Source organism: Abramis brama (genome assembly GCF_963993115.1).
Source record: "Abramis brama genome assembly, chromosome: 19".
Classification (NCBI taxonomy): domain Eukaryota; kingdom Metazoa; phylum Chordata; class Actinopteri; order Cypriniformes; family Leuciscidae; genus Abramis; species Abramis brama.
Window position 1 is genome coordinate 16,138,320 of NC_139981.1, and position 17,084 is coordinate 16,155,403.

The following is a 17,084-nucleotide window of genomic DNA, read 5'->3' on the forward strand; positions in this document are numbered from 1 at the left end:
CAAAACAGCTGTAAACTGGATTTTACTTGAATCTGTACTGTAGGTAATCCATGTCATCTTCATTTATATAGCGCTTTTAACAATGTAGATCGTTCCAAAGCGGCTTTACAGAGATACAAGGATAGTTTATGTGATAGACACTTGCAAAAGTGAATTTAATGCAAATGTTTAAAGGGTAAAAAAATTGGTTTTAGTATATTATAGATATCGGACATTGCTCATAGGGGGAAAAAATCATAAATTTAATTCACTGTGATAGATTGTGATGAATGATAGACGTTTCACAGCAATAATGCAATAAACTGCGTGTCACTGACAAACGATGCTTGCTTGTTTTTTATCATTTATCATATACCTGTGTGCACATACATAAAAGCTCTCTCCACAGGCATTGTGCTGCCTTTATACAGCAGGACACCATTAGTGGACTCATAACATGCATGCCAAAAAATGATAATGTCTACTTGGCTTACAAGATTTAAAGACTGGCTATGTTTTGAATAGTATACCGTACAACTTACAATTGCTGCGTTATATAGGTCTAGTAAGTACAATATGCTAATTTGCTCAAATGAGCAGTGTACAACAATGCAGACTTAATATCGTGACAAATAGTTGGGTTATTTGACTATGTAGCAAACTACTGTTGGTTTACTGTTTAATTGTGGAATAACGCCACCTGGTTATTTGGTTACAATTTTTTTTTTTTTTTTTTTTAAATAGTATAGGCCTACTGAACAGGATGCATTAAATAGTAGCCTTATTGAATTCTGAAAATTCAGAATATTCAATTCAATTTTATTTTTTTTCGCACACAGTACGTGGAGTGTCGTTCAATACGCGTTCCTCACTGCGTCAATGGCCTCCCGGCACCGCGGATCAAGTCGTCCATCACCCCCTATGAGCAAAGAGGAGTATAAAACAAAAACAAAAAACACTTCATGATGATCATCGAATCTCTTATCTTCCAGAAAGCAGAGGTTACCAAATGCTCAACGCAATTTACCAAATTCAAGGTCAGTAATGTTGCACGTGTAGACGCACTCTCCATTGACAATGAGCTCTAATATATTCCAGTCATCTGTTTTCTCGAGGACACACTGGTGGCCGTCGTCTTTTAGGACAGCTAGGGGGAAAAGCAAACAATATCCATAGTTTCCGCCAGATTACAATGACTATTGTTACTACTAGCGGTTAACTCGTATCCGTTTAAAAAAATGTAACAAAATGAATGAAACTTATTTAAAGCTTTTGACACACCTAGGATTACCTTGTAAACCGTCCAGGCGAAATGTTTTGTGCTCTACAATACCACACGACTCATATGGGCCATACCGCACTGTTACCACTGAATTAGTAGGCATAATTATAAATTACTATTAAAATCTAGCCTACCCGTTAGCCACCACAAGGCAAGCGCTGTTGTCAGAACTGCGTTTGTATACTGCTCTCCATAGTAACCAGTGGGAGCACTGAAACAAGCAAACAAATCACTGGAAGCAGCAGGATACACAAGGGCTTTTTACAATATTTAACCCTGGGTCAATATAAACACTGCGTAAATGCAATGTTATCTTAATTCACGTTTCACACTGCTTGAAATGTACTAGGAGTAAACAATCATACTGGATTTTCATAAGCTGACGTATATTATTAAACCCCGGGTTAACTTTCGTATTTGCATATTTGCGCTGCAGTGTCTGTGTCCTTGATTGGACGAACGCAGCACGCGACCTGTTTACAGGATCTCACGTCCTCAGATATTGTCGACTGTACTATCACGTTCCCGAATATTTTTTCTGGATGGTAAGTAGCCTTAAAACGGTCTCTTAAAGGGGTCATATTATGCTTTCAACTTAAGTAAGTGTGTAATTGCTGTTTAAGCATAAAAAAGACCTAGGAATCTCAAAGTCCACTCCAAAGGGACATATTTTACTTAACAGAACCTCCTTTTCAAGAACTACAATGAACGGCTCATTTGGACTACAACACGATTTTTCCAGATCTTATAAAGTCACAATGGTAGGTACTCATTTAAATAATGAGTACTCTGTGTTTGGGCCAAATTCCGAACTCTATCCTTCCACCCCCTTAGAGCTCCAGAGAGCAGGAGCTGGTAGTCATTTTGCAGGGTTCACCAATCTCAGTCCTGGAGGGCCGCTGTCCTGCAGAGTTTAGCTCCAACCCCAATTAAACACACCTGAACCAGCTAATCAAGGTCTCACTAGGCATACTAGAAACTTTCAAACAGGTGTGTTGGAGCTGGTTGGAGCTAAACTCTGCAGGACAGCGGCCCTCCAGGACCGAGATTGGTGAACCCTGGACTAGAGTATGGGGTCTCTGTGGAACAGAAGTGGGCGTTTCTAAATTTGTGGGTGCTTTCAAACTGGTGGGTGTTTATAAATAATGCAATGAAAATTATGCCCTTCACACGACCCCACCCCTAAACCCTACCCTCTCTGTGACGTGGGCAAATCAGGTAACACGGTGGAAAACACCCCTCTGTTTATGGCCTCGCCCACTGATCTGGTAACAGCGTGTTTTCTGTTGCTTTTGTAAGCTCTCTCTTTTTTAAGATGGTTCACCACTCCTTTAAGGAAACTTAACCATGGTTTTTTGATTGATTACTGTTTGTATTACCTTAGTTTTCTGACAAATATCACGATTAAATGGTGGATAACATTGTATCTATAATGTATATGAAAATTACAAAAAACAAACCACTCTGAAACGTCCAATGAAACGTCCAATCTGTGCTTGCAAAGTCTGATCATGAAATCCCTTCTGCACAGTCCTACTAATTAACAACTTTTTCAACGTTTATTGTTGTTGATTAATATAGTTTTATATTTTTACTTGTTTTGGCTAATGGGGATCCAAATGAATAAACAAACAAATAACATTGTCAGAGTCTGAATTGGGCTTGAAATGATTTGAAATTGACGTCATCCTCAATATTCCAGTAGCACCTCACTGCAGTACACGAGATCCAGGGGGCGGAGTTGGATCCAGTTCTAAGGGGTGGAGATTGGTAGGTTTAGGGGTGGGTTTAGGGATCAGGGGGTGGAGATGGGTTGGTTTAGGTATATGTAAGGTGGGAGGAGTTGGATCTGGATCCAACTCCTCCCCCTGGATTTCGTGTTCTGCAGTGAGGACCATCTCCAATATTCACTAAAGAAAAACTCACAGTTATGTAGGGGCTGGATATTTCCGGAACACGCGCTAAGCACTGCCAATCACAACACACTGGGCTAGCTAACCAATCACAGCACATTACACCCGTTTACTGTTGATGAATCATCGTGTCACACTGCTTGCATCTGGTGTAGAGAGGGTGTTACTGAGCATGATGCTCGGGATCTGTGAATGATCATAATTTGTGTATAAGCCTGAGTTTATCCTGATTCACTGATCCTGATGGAAATATATAGAAGCCCTAAACTCCAATAATATTTTGTAAACGGGGTGTTTTCAGCTCAGTTTGAAAAAAGCGCCCATAGAATACAGTTCATTTCAGGGGTGCAAAATTAATTTGTTCCCGGTCCTAGTGTAAAGCCAAACTGATTGTTTGTAGCGAGAACTTGCTACGATTGGTCAGCGCAATGTGGCTGTTATCTGATTGGCTAAATTAGACGGTGGATGGAGTTCACTTGACACTAGAAGTGTTTTAAAATCCACAAATGTGTGCAGGGATCTACAAATGCACAAGAAGCTATTCACAAATGAATGGGAGGAGTTATGCCAGAAGTTATTGTGGCATAAAACTCATGTTATTTATTTGTGAATTTTATAAATTTTTGTGAATCTTTTTACATTTATTTGTGAATCTCAATCTATTGATATGGAATAATGCAGCAATTTTAACCTAATTTTAAATTAGCAAAACTCTATATTCAATCAAGATTTTGAATTAGCCACCTCGTAAAATAAGTACAAATTGCCGTGAGATCGGTTTGGTTTTGCAGAGTTCAGAGCAGAGTTTTATAACCCCGGGTAAAAAGCAGTGCTAACCCCGCTTCAAAATAACAAGTGTGAAACGTACCATTACTCTGGGTTAAAAGCGAGTTTAGAACTATGATATCATTGGGTGAAACGCGCTTAGTGTATCAAGCTGGTTATATAGAAATATTTCATTTAATTTAGCAATATTTTAAGTGCTATTCCTTTTTGTTTGAAGTGTTACATTATATATATAAGCCCAATATTGTTTCCATTGGTAATCTCAAAATTATTATTGCATTGTTCTTCTATTAAAAAATAATCTAGTTCCTCTTCAGAATGAGATTACAAGTTATTTTAGGTTTGTCTTTGGAGTCCGATGTGACATTCTGAAATCAACGTTTAGTCTTAACACAACAGTTGTAGGTTGCTATGAATAAAACCCCTTTCTATGATGACTTTTAATGTACTTGGCCCAAATCATTGAAGTTTGCATGTCTTAATGTAATGTGAAATGTAGAATACTTTTTATGCTGTGGTGTGGTAAAAAAAAAAAAAAAAAAAAAAAAAAACCTGTGCCAGAATAAACTATATATTTCATTCATAGTTGGTGGTATGAAATACTCAGTGCACACATCATTAGTTTTGATTAGTATATTTTATAGCATCATTAGAATACAGTGATATTTATAAATAGACCATTTATCTTTTGAGAACTCTAACATAGAAAAATAAATATCCCAGAGTTAAAGAATATCACAGTTTAAGCACTCTACAGTTTAACAAAATACATTCTGTTACATCTTCACTTTCACATATTTGCTGTTTCCATAATGTATTGTATTCCTCATGTTTCCTCATCCTTATGTATTCATGCTCAACATAAGGTCAAGATGTGCAACTAACATATTTTATTACCGATACTAAGACTATCATTTCTCTATAAGTATAAGTATTCTCTATATAATCTAGTATAACATGATTGAGTGGTTAATTACAGCGTAGCTTATTACAGTACATATTTGATCTAGTTATAAAGTGCTAAAATACATTTCTCAAGGCATCACTGTTTTAGTTTTTTTTTTTTTACATCTACTTTACATTTACTATCATGACTGGTTCAACACGTAGGATATACAAATTACGCACATTTAAAAAAACACAGTGTTTAACGGAATTTCACAATATAAAACATATTTTCACTTAGTCTTTATCTTTGTACATTAGACAAACATCAAATATTGTTCCTTTTGTTTTTAGATATACTGTATAGACCTACTGTGCAACATGTTTCAGTGTCATTTTCAGACTTAACATAAGCACATTGTCACATATACAATGATTGTACTTAAAAAAAGAAGCTTTTTTCACTGTAATAAACTATTCATTCCTGCTATTGCATTGGAAATCCCTGTTATTATTGCATTGGAAATCAAGACAACCCCACAGAATAGAATTATATAACAATGTTCATTGTTCGCAAATGGATGATATTCTTTAAACATTTATGCACACTGGCTTGTTTTTAAGAGCTCAGACTGCATTTCAGAATATGGCCCATTGAGAATTCAATTTATAGAACACTTAAAACACAGCACACTTTAAAGCTATAATACCATATATTATATATTATAATGCCTGGTCCTGACATTTTGTTTGTATACTGCAGACCCAAAATAGACTTTGCTATATAAGTTTTTTGTTTTGTTTAGATAGATCTTTGATTTGAAATAAATTAAACAAACTTTGAAAAGTGAATGTGAGACTCAAAGATAAAGTTAAATAGCAGCTTCTGGTCCTTTTCCACAGAGTCGTCATTCAGAGTACTGTATCTTGACGGCATCACTAACCATAAGGTATGGTGACTCTGACATGATTATTAAAAAAACTGGTATAGATTGTAAACAGCTATAGGCTATAGGATAGGATAGGATTTTTACATGCATACTAAACAAGCAGACCTACTGTCCATGATCTCAAAGGCAGCATCATTGCGAATGTCAAGCAACTTAAAAAATTCCAGTCTGTTTCCGACGGCAAGCACCGTCGCTTTGGGCAAAAACAGCATTCTACAAAATATCTTCTTTTGTGTTCCACAGAAGAAAGAAAGTACAGACAAAGTGAGGATGGGTAAATGATTACTGAACTTTCATTTTTGGGTGGACTATCCCTTTAATGCTGCCTTTGATATTTACAACTATAATATACTCTTAAGGCAAGCTCACACTACATGGCTTTTGGCTGGAATTTGCTGTCGGAAGCAGATTTCCAAGGTCTGGGACAAAACCCCTGGATCTCGGCCAAATCGGAGCAAGTTAAGCTCAAATCACTCGAGACGCTGTTTTCAAACCAATTTGATGTTATCGCCACGTGATCTTATAGTGTGTGCAATGCAATTACAAACTGGAACTAATCCAGCCAATCACAGTGCAGATGGTATAAACAGGAAAATCTTGTAATCACTTGCGCAAATTTCTCGCATGAATTTATGTGAGAAAAGTTTTTTTGTTGTTGGTCTGGACTGCCTCTTGACAAAATGTCTTGTAGTTTTTGCACCTCGTCAGCGTTGTGTTGTGTAGTGTACTATGTGCACTACTATGTCAGGATGACGACAGATTACAAGAAACCTTTTTAGTGTAAGTGCACCACAGCAATTCAGTCCTGTAGTGTGAGCTTGCCCTTAGACAGACTAAAAAACTGGGTAGGATTCTTAGAGACCGACCTCAGCTAGTTCATATTTAGAAGGCAGGGGCTACTGTAAATCTGAGCTTCTGCTTTTTGAATCTGTATACTCTCATAGGCCAAATAAATGCAAAACACCTAAATAGATCTACTTGTTACTATTTTCAAGCGACTACATCTCCATAGAATCTCTATGCTACTTCTGTTGGTCATAATATTTGGCAATATAGAGGAAATTCCAGAAGGGGAATGCCTACTTTGACTCTTTTGCATATCAAGAGTATACACTAAATCAGTCTATGAGCCTTGCTGTATTTTTAAAGGTGCCATAGAATGTGAAATTTAATTTATCTTGGCATAGTTAAATAACAAGAGTTCAGTACATGGACATGACATACAGTGAGTCTCAAACACCATAGTTTTCTCTTTCTTATTTAAATCTCGTTTTTGAAAAACACCCCTGAAAAACGGGCGAATCTCCACATAACACCAACTGTGACGAAACCGATGGGATCATTAATATGTACGCCTCTAAAAATTTGCATATGCCAGCCCATGCTCAGTGCCAGGCGAAACTGCACAGCCGAATCATCAGAAGTTCTGCAGGTGAAGAAACAAGCAGGAGGAGGATCATAGGGAAAACGGCAGATCTATCTATAATATATCTATCTATAATCGGATACCGCTACAGTTTAATTCGAAGTTGTTTAGTTGCTCTGCCCATTTCACCACGGACTGTTAAAACAATATCAAGCAGCCAGGCTTCTCTCGGCGTCTCAAACGGACGAAGGGGGCAATTTCAACTAACGTTATATTCCCGCAAGCGGCAAGTAGGGATTTTATTAACGATAATTTACATTGTGTTATCTAGATCCAGCGCGATATTGTTTTTTCCTCGAGAGACATCATGGCTTGCAAACGAGCGAACGAAGCATGGCAGTTGCTCAGTGTTTGGTTGTACAAATGAACACAAAAATATTTTTTTGCTCCTTCATCCGAGCCTCTGGAGAACCAGTGGGTTATGTGAATTTCTGATGTGTAATTGTTCAAATTCAGACAGATAATCTTTCTTTCAAAGTCGTTCAACACTGTTTATGCATCAGTATATCGCGTTGCAGTGATAAGATCTTCATTCACGCGATCAACAGGCTGTCATCTGCTCAGTGCTCATCACTGAAACCTTTTATGTGATGGGAATAGATCTAAATACTTTAAAAAAAACTTCTCATGATTCGTTAATCCCGATAGCTGTAATAGTAAAAACGTATAAAAGCTGTAATAGTAAAAGTTTTCCAGATAGCTCTACATGTAATGCCAGATATTTCATATGCAAGCATGTCAGCCAATCACAGCAGTGGGCAACAACACTGAAGTCTCACAGCAGACACGCCCCTTCAAACAGAGTGTTCAAATCAATGGATGAAATCAGGCTAGGAAATATGCCTTTTATTTCTAAATTATAACAAATTTTGATCTAAAAAACATACTAACATTATAAGGGCACCCCAGGAAACATTATAAAATAATAAAATAATCCATTCTATGGCACCTTTAAGACTATGATTTTCTCCCGAAATGGTCACTCTTTGCACAGTCACAGTGGTAACTTCCTGCATCTTCCATGCGATTTAAACATAGTAGCTTCTGGCTATGATTTGTTTCCATTCTTCATTACCTTGGGAGTTCCCTCCCTCCTTTCTGTGGAATCAGCTGGTTTAGCTTCAGTGTTGCATTTTCGGCACAGATCTTGCATTTCCTTCAAGCATCCCTCAAGAGTCTTCACAAACAAATCTGAGCAGGTCTCAGCACTGTCACGGAAGCTTGACACGCAGAAGATGATGTGGTCCATCTGAGGATTGTAGCAGGCTCCATAGCCGTTAGGGACAACAGGACCATAGCAGCAGAACATCTCCTCAGTGGTAGGAACCTATGCAAAGACAAGCAATTTTTTGAACAAAAGAGATTGGTGATCTAGTGCTAATATGAAGCTGCATGCACACTATGAATAAATCCATTTTTAGGTCTATCTCTCATTATTTCAAAGTTTTAGGCTTCAAAGTGAACCTGGCTTGTCGAGAGAATGAACTGGATGCTGGTGGCATAGGTTGCATCAGAAAACAGCTCTGGCTTTTCCAGTTTTAGCTCCTTGGCAATCTCTCGCAGCCCCAGCAAGTGATTGTCTATTGCCATCCCAGTGATTGCCTGTTTCCAATTAGTGGAAAAGCAATATTTTATTGGAGAGCAGACAGTATGACAATCACAGTTTGATAATCACAGTTAAACATGAGTCATGACTAACTGACAGATTGTGTAATTCAAATTCAGCTGTCCGTTTCACTTACTAGAATTGTCAAATTGGTTTGGGCTTTAATGGCAGTCCTAAGCATCTCCATTTTGTCAGCATCCTAAATAAATAAAGGAAGCAAGGGTTATTATTCCTTCCTAAGCTATTCCTGTTTTGACAATCCACACAGCATTTTCTACAAACGAGTTGCCATTTGCATAAAATGCAGGGCAGTTTGAATGAAGTGCAATGTAAACAAACTAAATTACATACAGTGATTTTGGAGCTATTGGCCATAGCTTTCACAAATGCTAAGGCCTCAGGTGTGGAGGAGCGAATGTTGTCAACTCGTCCCTCTTGAAAGCGGCGTATTGATGCACTTTCATAGGTGGATACTAGACGTCCATGGCATCTGAATGCAAAAGAAGAAAAAAGACCCCTAAATCTTCATTCTATAGTAGTACTAATATATCTTAAATTATAGAGAAGACTGACCTGTAAAATGCAAACTGGAGGGCAACTTGAACATAAGCATCAGGGCTCATTTTCTGTCTCTTGATGAACTCTTTACCATATCCAGTGAATTTGTTGACATTCATGTCCAGATTTTTCGCAAGTCTGTTGGAATGAACAGTTTGAATGTCTCTTATGCTCACCAAGGCTGAATTTATTTGGTAAAAAAAGAGTAATATTGTGAAATATTATTAAAAAGTTTTCTAATTTATTACTGTGAGGGCAAAGCTAAATTTTCAGCAGCTATTATGCATTCTTCAGTGTCTCTGTCTCATGATCCTTCTGAAATCATTCTAATATGCTGATTTGGTGCTGGTTTTCAAGAAACATTTCTTATTATTATCAATGTAGAAAATTGTGTGCTGCTTAAAATTTCTGTGTAAACATTTCCAGGAGTCTTTGATAGACCGTATAATACAGCAACAAAAAAAGAACAGCATTTACTGTATTTGAAATAGAAATCTTTCTAACATTATAAATGTATACTGTCAATTTCAATCAATTTAATGCATCCTAAATAAATGCATTAATTCCTTTAAAACTAAAAATCTTACTGACCCCATACTTTTAAACGATAGAGTATGTAAGAAATCCAAAAGATGCTAAAACTTTTCTTGTATTTTACACCCTTTTATTTGTCTATTTGAATTTTATTTAAAATTATTTATGTATAAGTGAAATTATATGAACTAAATCACTTTCAAAATGCCTGTGATACGTGGGAATAATTCAATTTGAGGTATTTTCTACACTGTAAAAAAGTATATGATCAATAAGTTATGACAACATGTTTTTACATTGCTTTAACTCATTAAAATAAGTTAAGCACTTTTCAACTTTTTTATAAGTTATACAAAATTCAACTAATTTTTTAAGTAAATTTAATTTAAGTTGAAATGACAAGTTGATTGTACTTAAAAATTCAAGGTGGGAACTTTTTTACAGTGGAGTATAATTGGATGGAGCTTTAATAGGATAAACAAAGTTTAGTGTATTAATCAATTGCAAGCTATCAGAATGGTATCTGTTAGATTGTATAGAACTTACTACCCTGGTGTATCACCTGTTTTATTGACTTACTTCTGTAATTTATCTGCTGAGGCCGTGAGGAACGTTTGGATATCTGGCGAGCATTTCCAGCGCAGTCGTCTGGGGGCAGGAAGCTCGCTCATGCTGGCCGCTCTCACCAGCTTAGAAGGGCTTCCCCTCCTGTGAGAGAAACAGTCTTACAGTCCATCACATTGCGTCTTCGCTAGCTTAGCTGCTATTCTCAAGCTGTGCGTGCATATATCTCTAGTCGTCTCATTAGAGTTCCGAGTCTTTGGCAAATACATAAATGCAACTACTGTGCTAGTGAGAATAAGCAAAAGGATATTACAGATTCCTTCAGAAGTGAATGTATTCATTGAATTTGCCAGACCAGCAGTGCATTGTGGATAATCAAAGCGTTACTTTGAAATTAATTTCTATAAATAAAATAATAATTTGGCTTACATGTATCTCAGTAGATACTCTGTACATTGCACAAGCACTATTCCCTCAAAAGGGGAGTGTTCACATACGACGCCGCAGCATCCATCTGCACCTATCACAAACTGAAATCATTACAGTAGTTTAACTTTAGAATTCATCCTCTTAGTCAATTTAGATCCAACTGTGGGTTTTCTACCTGCATGGGCTTGTCGTACCACCGGTTGCCCCCGTTTTTGTCCGTGCCCCCTCCGTGGAGCATCAGCGAGGCTCGGTTGGAATCAGTCAGTTCAATGCCAGAGGGCTCATCCAAACACACCAGACACAGACAGCGTTCAATCACGTCTAGAGAGTCCCTGTTGGTAGAATCTGCACCCGGTTGAGAAATATTACATTTTATGTGTGTGAATTCCATTAACCTGTACGGAATTTCTTGTTTCATCAGGGGAATTTTTTTGTAGTTGAGTTTATCTGGAAAAGCAGCTCTCTCACAAGTTGTTTTGTTTCTTAATATTTGGATGTCAAATTGCAGGTCGTAAAGAAACAGCTTGTATAGTTGAGGATAAATTATGTCTGACCTTTGATCAGTACGCTGCGAGCCTCAGCCCACTGTGTTCTGCCATCTGATGTGAGCAGACCGATAGGAGGCAGACGCTCCTCTTCAATGTCTGCCATCTTTCTGATTCGCTCCAGCTGGGTGTAAAGGTCTTTTTCATTCAGTCGACGAAAGTTGATCGCCACGTCGAGAACAAAAAACTGCAAACACATACAGCATGGTATGGCAGAAAACAGCATCAAATCTTTGTCTTTACAGATTGCTTATGACTTTTTGAATCAAACTTTAACATAATTAGAAAGAAAAGCATAACCATATAAAAAAAGAAACATAACTATCAGAATTAGATTTAGTACCACACTGTAAAAAAAATGGTTGTTTTACCTTAAAAAGGTAAGTGTTTGTTCTGCCCTAAAATTTTAAGTTTAGTCAACTCAAATATCCAAGTTGTCACTTATTACAATTTCACATTTCAAGTTGACTAAACTTAAAATTGTTTTTTTTTTTTTTTTTTTTTTTTTTTACTGTGCAGGTGAAGCAATTCCTACCTGATTCTTACAAGCCACTATTATATGTTCGGGCTCAGGCATAACCATACTCTTCTGAGCCACTAAAGTGTCCGATTTTGGCCCTGGCAGACGGTAGGAGGTGAAGACCTTGTTGTATTGATCCATACACAGGGCCGTCCCAGCCAGCTGCCCGCGAGCGTAGTCTACAGGGAGAGCACGTCTGCAACAAATGCAGCCTACCTTCATGTTCACAATACTAGAAGTTAATGTGATTACATGTGAAAACAAGGAGAAAAACTTACCCATCAATAAGAGATTTATACTCTAATACGCCAGAAATAAGATGGGCAGCAAATCTGTTGAGAAAAAATATGCAAGAGTTTATAAATAAACTACTATTTAAAAGATTATTATTATTTTAATTACTTTTGATCATTGCATCCTGAATAAAAGTATTATTTTCTTTAAAAAAATCTGACCAACCCTAAACCTTTTGAAGGTGTGTGTGTGTGTGGCAATGCAATTGTTTTAATTAGGTTTTAAAATAGCACTTAATCCAATTTGGGTTCAACAAAATCATTGGTTTCATTTTATATTCTCTAAGAGACTAATTCTAGACTTTTACTTGCCATTATGAAACTACTTATATTTATCTTTTAATACAAAATGTAGAAATAATCAATAGGAAACATAACTTATTCTTAACTTATATTAAGTCTAAAATAGCAATGTCCATTATATGATATATATTGTTTCCCTCAGACGTCCATTTTAGGACTAAGGTCAACATCAAGTAAGGGTGGAAGGTACACTTTGTTTACACGCTTTTTAATCTGTAGATTAAACTATGCTGAATAAGAAATCAAATTTTAGTTAATGAGCCCCTCAATTACACAGCCATATGGAGCTACACAGTTAGCGGATGAGATCATGTAGTTTACAGACCTGACAGCTTTGCACAATCCTAATGCGTATACAGTATCCTTAACGTATGTAGACATTGCATTTCCATTTAAATAAACTGATATCAGTGATGACATGCAGTGAGTTCATTGTCATCTCAGTTATGAAATAACTGCGAATAAAAATCGCCTCTGCTGTATCCCCAGAGTCCTGTACCTGAGGATGTCACTTTGACCCTTGAAGTTCTGCTTAGGAAAGACCATAACAGGACTGGAGTTGACAGGTAGTGCTAATCTGTTGCTCAAATACATGTCTTCGAGCCAGTAGTCATTCACCTTAGACAATGATCAAGAGAGAGTATGTTTACAATATTATAATATTTAATATATTACAATATTAAATAAACAGTATTTAACAGAATGTGCCTGTACATTAAAACCAAAGTTGTTTACAGCAAAGTCACTTTTTTTCTTAGTAGACAGTGCAGTCCATACCCAATTAGCCTTGTGATCGCTTCTCTCCATTAGCTTTTTCTGAAGAAATTCTCCCATCCCACCAGGTGCTCCAAATTTCTCTACAATAGCCTTGGTCTTTCGGAACTGCTCCTCTGGGATGAGGTGACTTACGCACTTCAGGTACATGTCTAGTGTTTGCTGCAAAGGGGGCACTGGGAGCTTCGGAAGGCCCTAAATTGAGATCATGATCAGAGCTTTATTGCAATTCATTCATTTATATTTTAGCACCAGGAACAGCTTACGCTTAAGTAGCATTTGTTTTCTAGATCGTATGGTGTTTGTTCTCAAGCTAATGAGTCTCTTGTTTAATTAGCCTTGATAGAGTCCTAGTAAATCTTTTATGCTCCAAGTGATCCCTGACAAGTATTATATTTAAATTATTTTGCCCTGTGTACAAGATCATGGCATGTATAAAACAACATGATCATTTATGTTTTATCAATATTGTAGACTTCCATGTCTGTTTGTAATGTTAAAAGAGAATGTTTGAAAGACATTTAGTTAAGCCACATAATGCAAACATTTTTACATAGAGATATATTAGTATTTTGCTTACACTTGCATCTCCCATGTCTCTTGCTTGTTCCCTTTTCAAAACCGGCATCCTCAAAGTTGAAGAATTAAATGAAGAAAGATGAAAATCCACTGACACTTTTCCCAGTTCCCTCTGGAACAGATATACAGGTATGAGAGACGGCTTGCATTGCAAATAGTATTCAGTTTAATTTTATAAATATAACTATCCATAAAATAACTAAAAACTGTGCTATCTGTTTTTTTTTTATTTTTGTTTTTTTTATCATCAGCCACATCAATTAGACAAGGCTATTAGCAAGATTAAATTATTCAAAATTAATTTGAATTTTAATATTAAATACATAGAATAGAGATTTTGAATGTAAATTAAGTAGAAAGTATTTTATATAGCTTTTTAGCTCTATTTGGTCCTTGTTTGAGGAGGAGGCTGGACGTTCTTCTACATTCTCAAAAGTGTCAATTTAAAAAGTACTCACCAAAATGTCTTACTCTTTATGGATTCCTCAGGTGTCTCAAAGGGTTTATCCAGATTCATAGTCCCGACGTGTTTTATTAAGAGGAAGGTGCCGTTGATGGTGTCTGTTAACTTGTTTCAGGCGGCATACTTGCGTCCCATTCATTGCAAGTCGGGAGCCTCTTAGGATGCTCCTCAGGAAAGATGCTGAAGGAGCGGTACCTTTCTCAGACTCCTCCCACTCAACTCCATTCGCTCGATGCCGCATCTGCCAGCCCACCTCACACTCACTTTAAGTTAAGTCCTTGAAAGAAATTTATGGCCACCTTTCCAAATCTCGCAGAAGAAAAAATGTCCGTACGCGAACGCGCTCGATAATTTAATTAACACGAAAAGAGGAAAGTCCATCTTGCACCATAAGCAATTGTTTTTTTTTCTTCTTCTTTTAAATAAATTGGTTCGATTTACGTCTTTTTTGCAAAAAGCATCGTGTACAGAAACCCCCATAAACGTCTATTTTGGTTAATCGCTTTATATTTATGAATCAATTTTAGGTGTGGAAAGAATGGACAGAAAAGTTGTTTTTTAAACACAGCCTTTTCATTATAGCATACATATAGTGTAGTAGATATCTATAATGTCTTGTTCATGCGTGTTATGTCAGCATATGCATATTTTCGTTTCTTTGTCGTATTTTTTGCTCTTTGATGCTTTTTACTGCACAAAAAAAGAAGAAAAAAAAACACAAAGGAGTATTGACTCCATTTATTTTGAATATTCTGTTTTGTTTTCTGTCACTAATGAATCATTTGTCTTTTGTGAGAAAAATGTACCCTAAACCAAAACGAAATCAATTCAAATTTCGATGTAGATATGTAAATGTATCTCTTTAATGCTTGATCGTGTAGATGCATGATGAAAGTCAGTCACAGACACACGGCGCACAAGAAGGCGTTTCACAGATTTTCTTTTAATTATGTACATTTGATATGCACATATGTACACCATTATATTCCATAATATACAGTAACGCATTCCAGAAATACACCCTAAACATTTAATACTTGAAACAGACACTGAAAAGGCAGGATTCACACCGGTTCCATCATTTTTTTCTATGAAGGTGTCAGGTGAAATTTTGCATATTATTTGTAACAGCACAAATTCGGCGGAATAACTTCAACGAAGGCCTATTTAATACGTACACACGCGTCTTCATATTTAATATGTTTGCACCATATTTATATCCCTGAATAATAAACTTAAAACAGCGGAATACTAAACAGTGAAATATATATATCTTTTTTTACATTTCTTATATTGAAGAAAAAAATATTGAGCTCATTATTTCAGTAAATTGAGTAGCCTAAATTATTTTAAGATTGTATGCAGTTCACCAATAGTTTTCCTCAGGACAATGAGTAACATGTAAATGAGTGAATGAAAAACATTTATATTCAGCAGAGGTTTTAACAGGATTGTAACAGATGACCAAGGACAGACGACTCAGACTATATGTATTCTAGCTCAGACGTCTCTTCTTCAGTGAATGACTTTGATTGTCCAGCAAATGTCCCGTTCTCGTCGATGGGCACACAGTTACCGGCTGAACTGTAGCCGTGCTTCTTTCTTTGGCGTTCCTCCATCTTAATCGTGTCGTACAGACCTGTGGCTCCCTCCTCCAATAACATGTTTCTCTCAGAGTGAGATGGTTTCATATAGCACACGTTGCGCAGGAAAATCAGGGCTGGTGCGTAAAGTACGTTCGCCAGACCCATGCCCAGATTGAGTTGCACAAACCCTAGATCGTGCACTATTTTACCGGCCACGATGGGGCCCAGCGCGTAGGCAACACAGTAGGAGATGTCTGCAATTGCGTATACACTACCATACACAGACACGTGACGGACATCTACGAGAAAAGCAAGTGTGGGTAATAAAGCTGTGTCTACCAGTGCAATACCGAAACAAATGCCACACAGGGGGATTATCAGCTGCTCGAAGTTTTTGCAAGCCGGCACAATACAAGAGCTGGCACCAATGATTACCATGCCAAGTGCCCCATAGAACCATTGCAAGTGTGGATACTTTGCTGCCAGCTTGACAGTGATATAAACACCTAAAATGTGAGGGAAAAAGGCAGGCAGCCAGGTGAGCCCAATCTCCCACTGGGTTGAATCCATGGTCCCCTCCATCCAGTTAGCAATGGTGGGCTCCAGAAAAGCAAGGGGGATGTTACATGTGGTCAAAGCTCCTGCCACAACTGCTATGTAGGGATCAATCATTAGTTTGTAAATCGGGGTGCCAACCGGCATATTCTCTCTAGTCCTACTGGAAAAGGGCTTGAGGACAGTCAGGCATAGTATACCATCTGCCAAACATATAAAGGCGAGCACAATGAACGGGACGCGTTTGCCTGCGAACTCGTACAGTACCCCTCCGAACGGGGGCGCCGCCAGGCTTCCGAACGAGATGAACGCGAGGGCAATGCCCAGCGCGCGACTTCTCTCTGGCTCCTCCGTGTACTTGTCTGCGATCATGGCAATTCCTGAAGTGTCCGCGAACGCCGAGCCGAGCCCTTGCAGGCTGCGCGCGACGAACAAAGTCGCGTAGTTCTCTGCGAAGGCAAAAATGCATGTCGAGACAAACATGATACTGAGTCCAATTAAAAGTGGGATGTCATAGCCGACTCGGTCTATGAAAGTTCCGGTCAAAGGATTGA

The 17,084-nt window shown here is 37.6% G+C and overlaps 3 protein-coding genes across 3 annotated transcripts in view; all 3 read right to left on the minus strand.

Annotated features, from left to right (window-relative positions):
• Window positions 1–691: 691 nt before the first annotated feature.
• cUnh10orf53 (chromosome Un C10orf53 homolog) lies at window positions 692–1,436 on the minus strand. The gene is made up of 3 exons (XM_084092809.1): window positions 1,271–1,436; window positions 1,007–1,126; window positions 692–898 (listed from the first exon to the last, which is right to left on the minus strand). The coding sequence occupies exons 1-3, from the start codon at window positions 1,362–1,364 to the stop codon at window positions 834–836; spliced, it is 279 nt and encodes a 92-aa protein (XP_083948935.1). The 5' UTR covers window positions 1,365–1,436; the 3' UTR covers window positions 692–833.
• Window positions 1,437–8,054: 6,618 nt separating this feature from the next.
• Window positions 8,055–14,552, minus strand: chata (choline O-acetyltransferase a). Its single transcript, XM_084092808.1, has 15 exons — window positions 14,385–14,552; window positions 13,928–14,038; window positions 13,351–13,542; window positions 13,073–13,191; window positions 12,256–12,309; window positions 11,993–12,173; window positions 11,467–11,644; window positions 11,088–11,257; window positions 10,913–11,013; window positions 10,499–10,627; window positions 9,401–9,523; window positions 9,179–9,317; window positions 8,964–9,026; window positions 8,686–8,823; window positions 8,055–8,548 (listed from the first exon to the last, which is right to left on the minus strand). Exons 2-15 carry the CDS (start codon window positions 13,973–13,975, stop codon window positions 8,270–8,272), a joined length of 1,914 nt encoding a protein of 637 aa, XP_083948934.1. The 5' UTR covers window positions 13,976–14,038; window positions 14,385–14,552; the 3' UTR covers window positions 8,055–8,269.
• A 761-nt stretch (window positions 14,553–15,313) lies between these two features.
• slc18a3a (solute carrier family 18 member 3a) overlaps window positions 15,314–17,084 on the minus strand; it is a 2,744-nt gene continuing 973 nt past the window's right edge. The window contains exon 1 of the mRNA XM_084092880.1: window positions 15,314–17,084. This exon is cut by the window's right edge and continues 973 nt beyond it. Within this exon, the coding sequence (XP_083949006.1) occupies window positions 15,874–17,084 (1,211 nt within the window). The 3' untranslated portion in view covers window positions 15,314–15,873.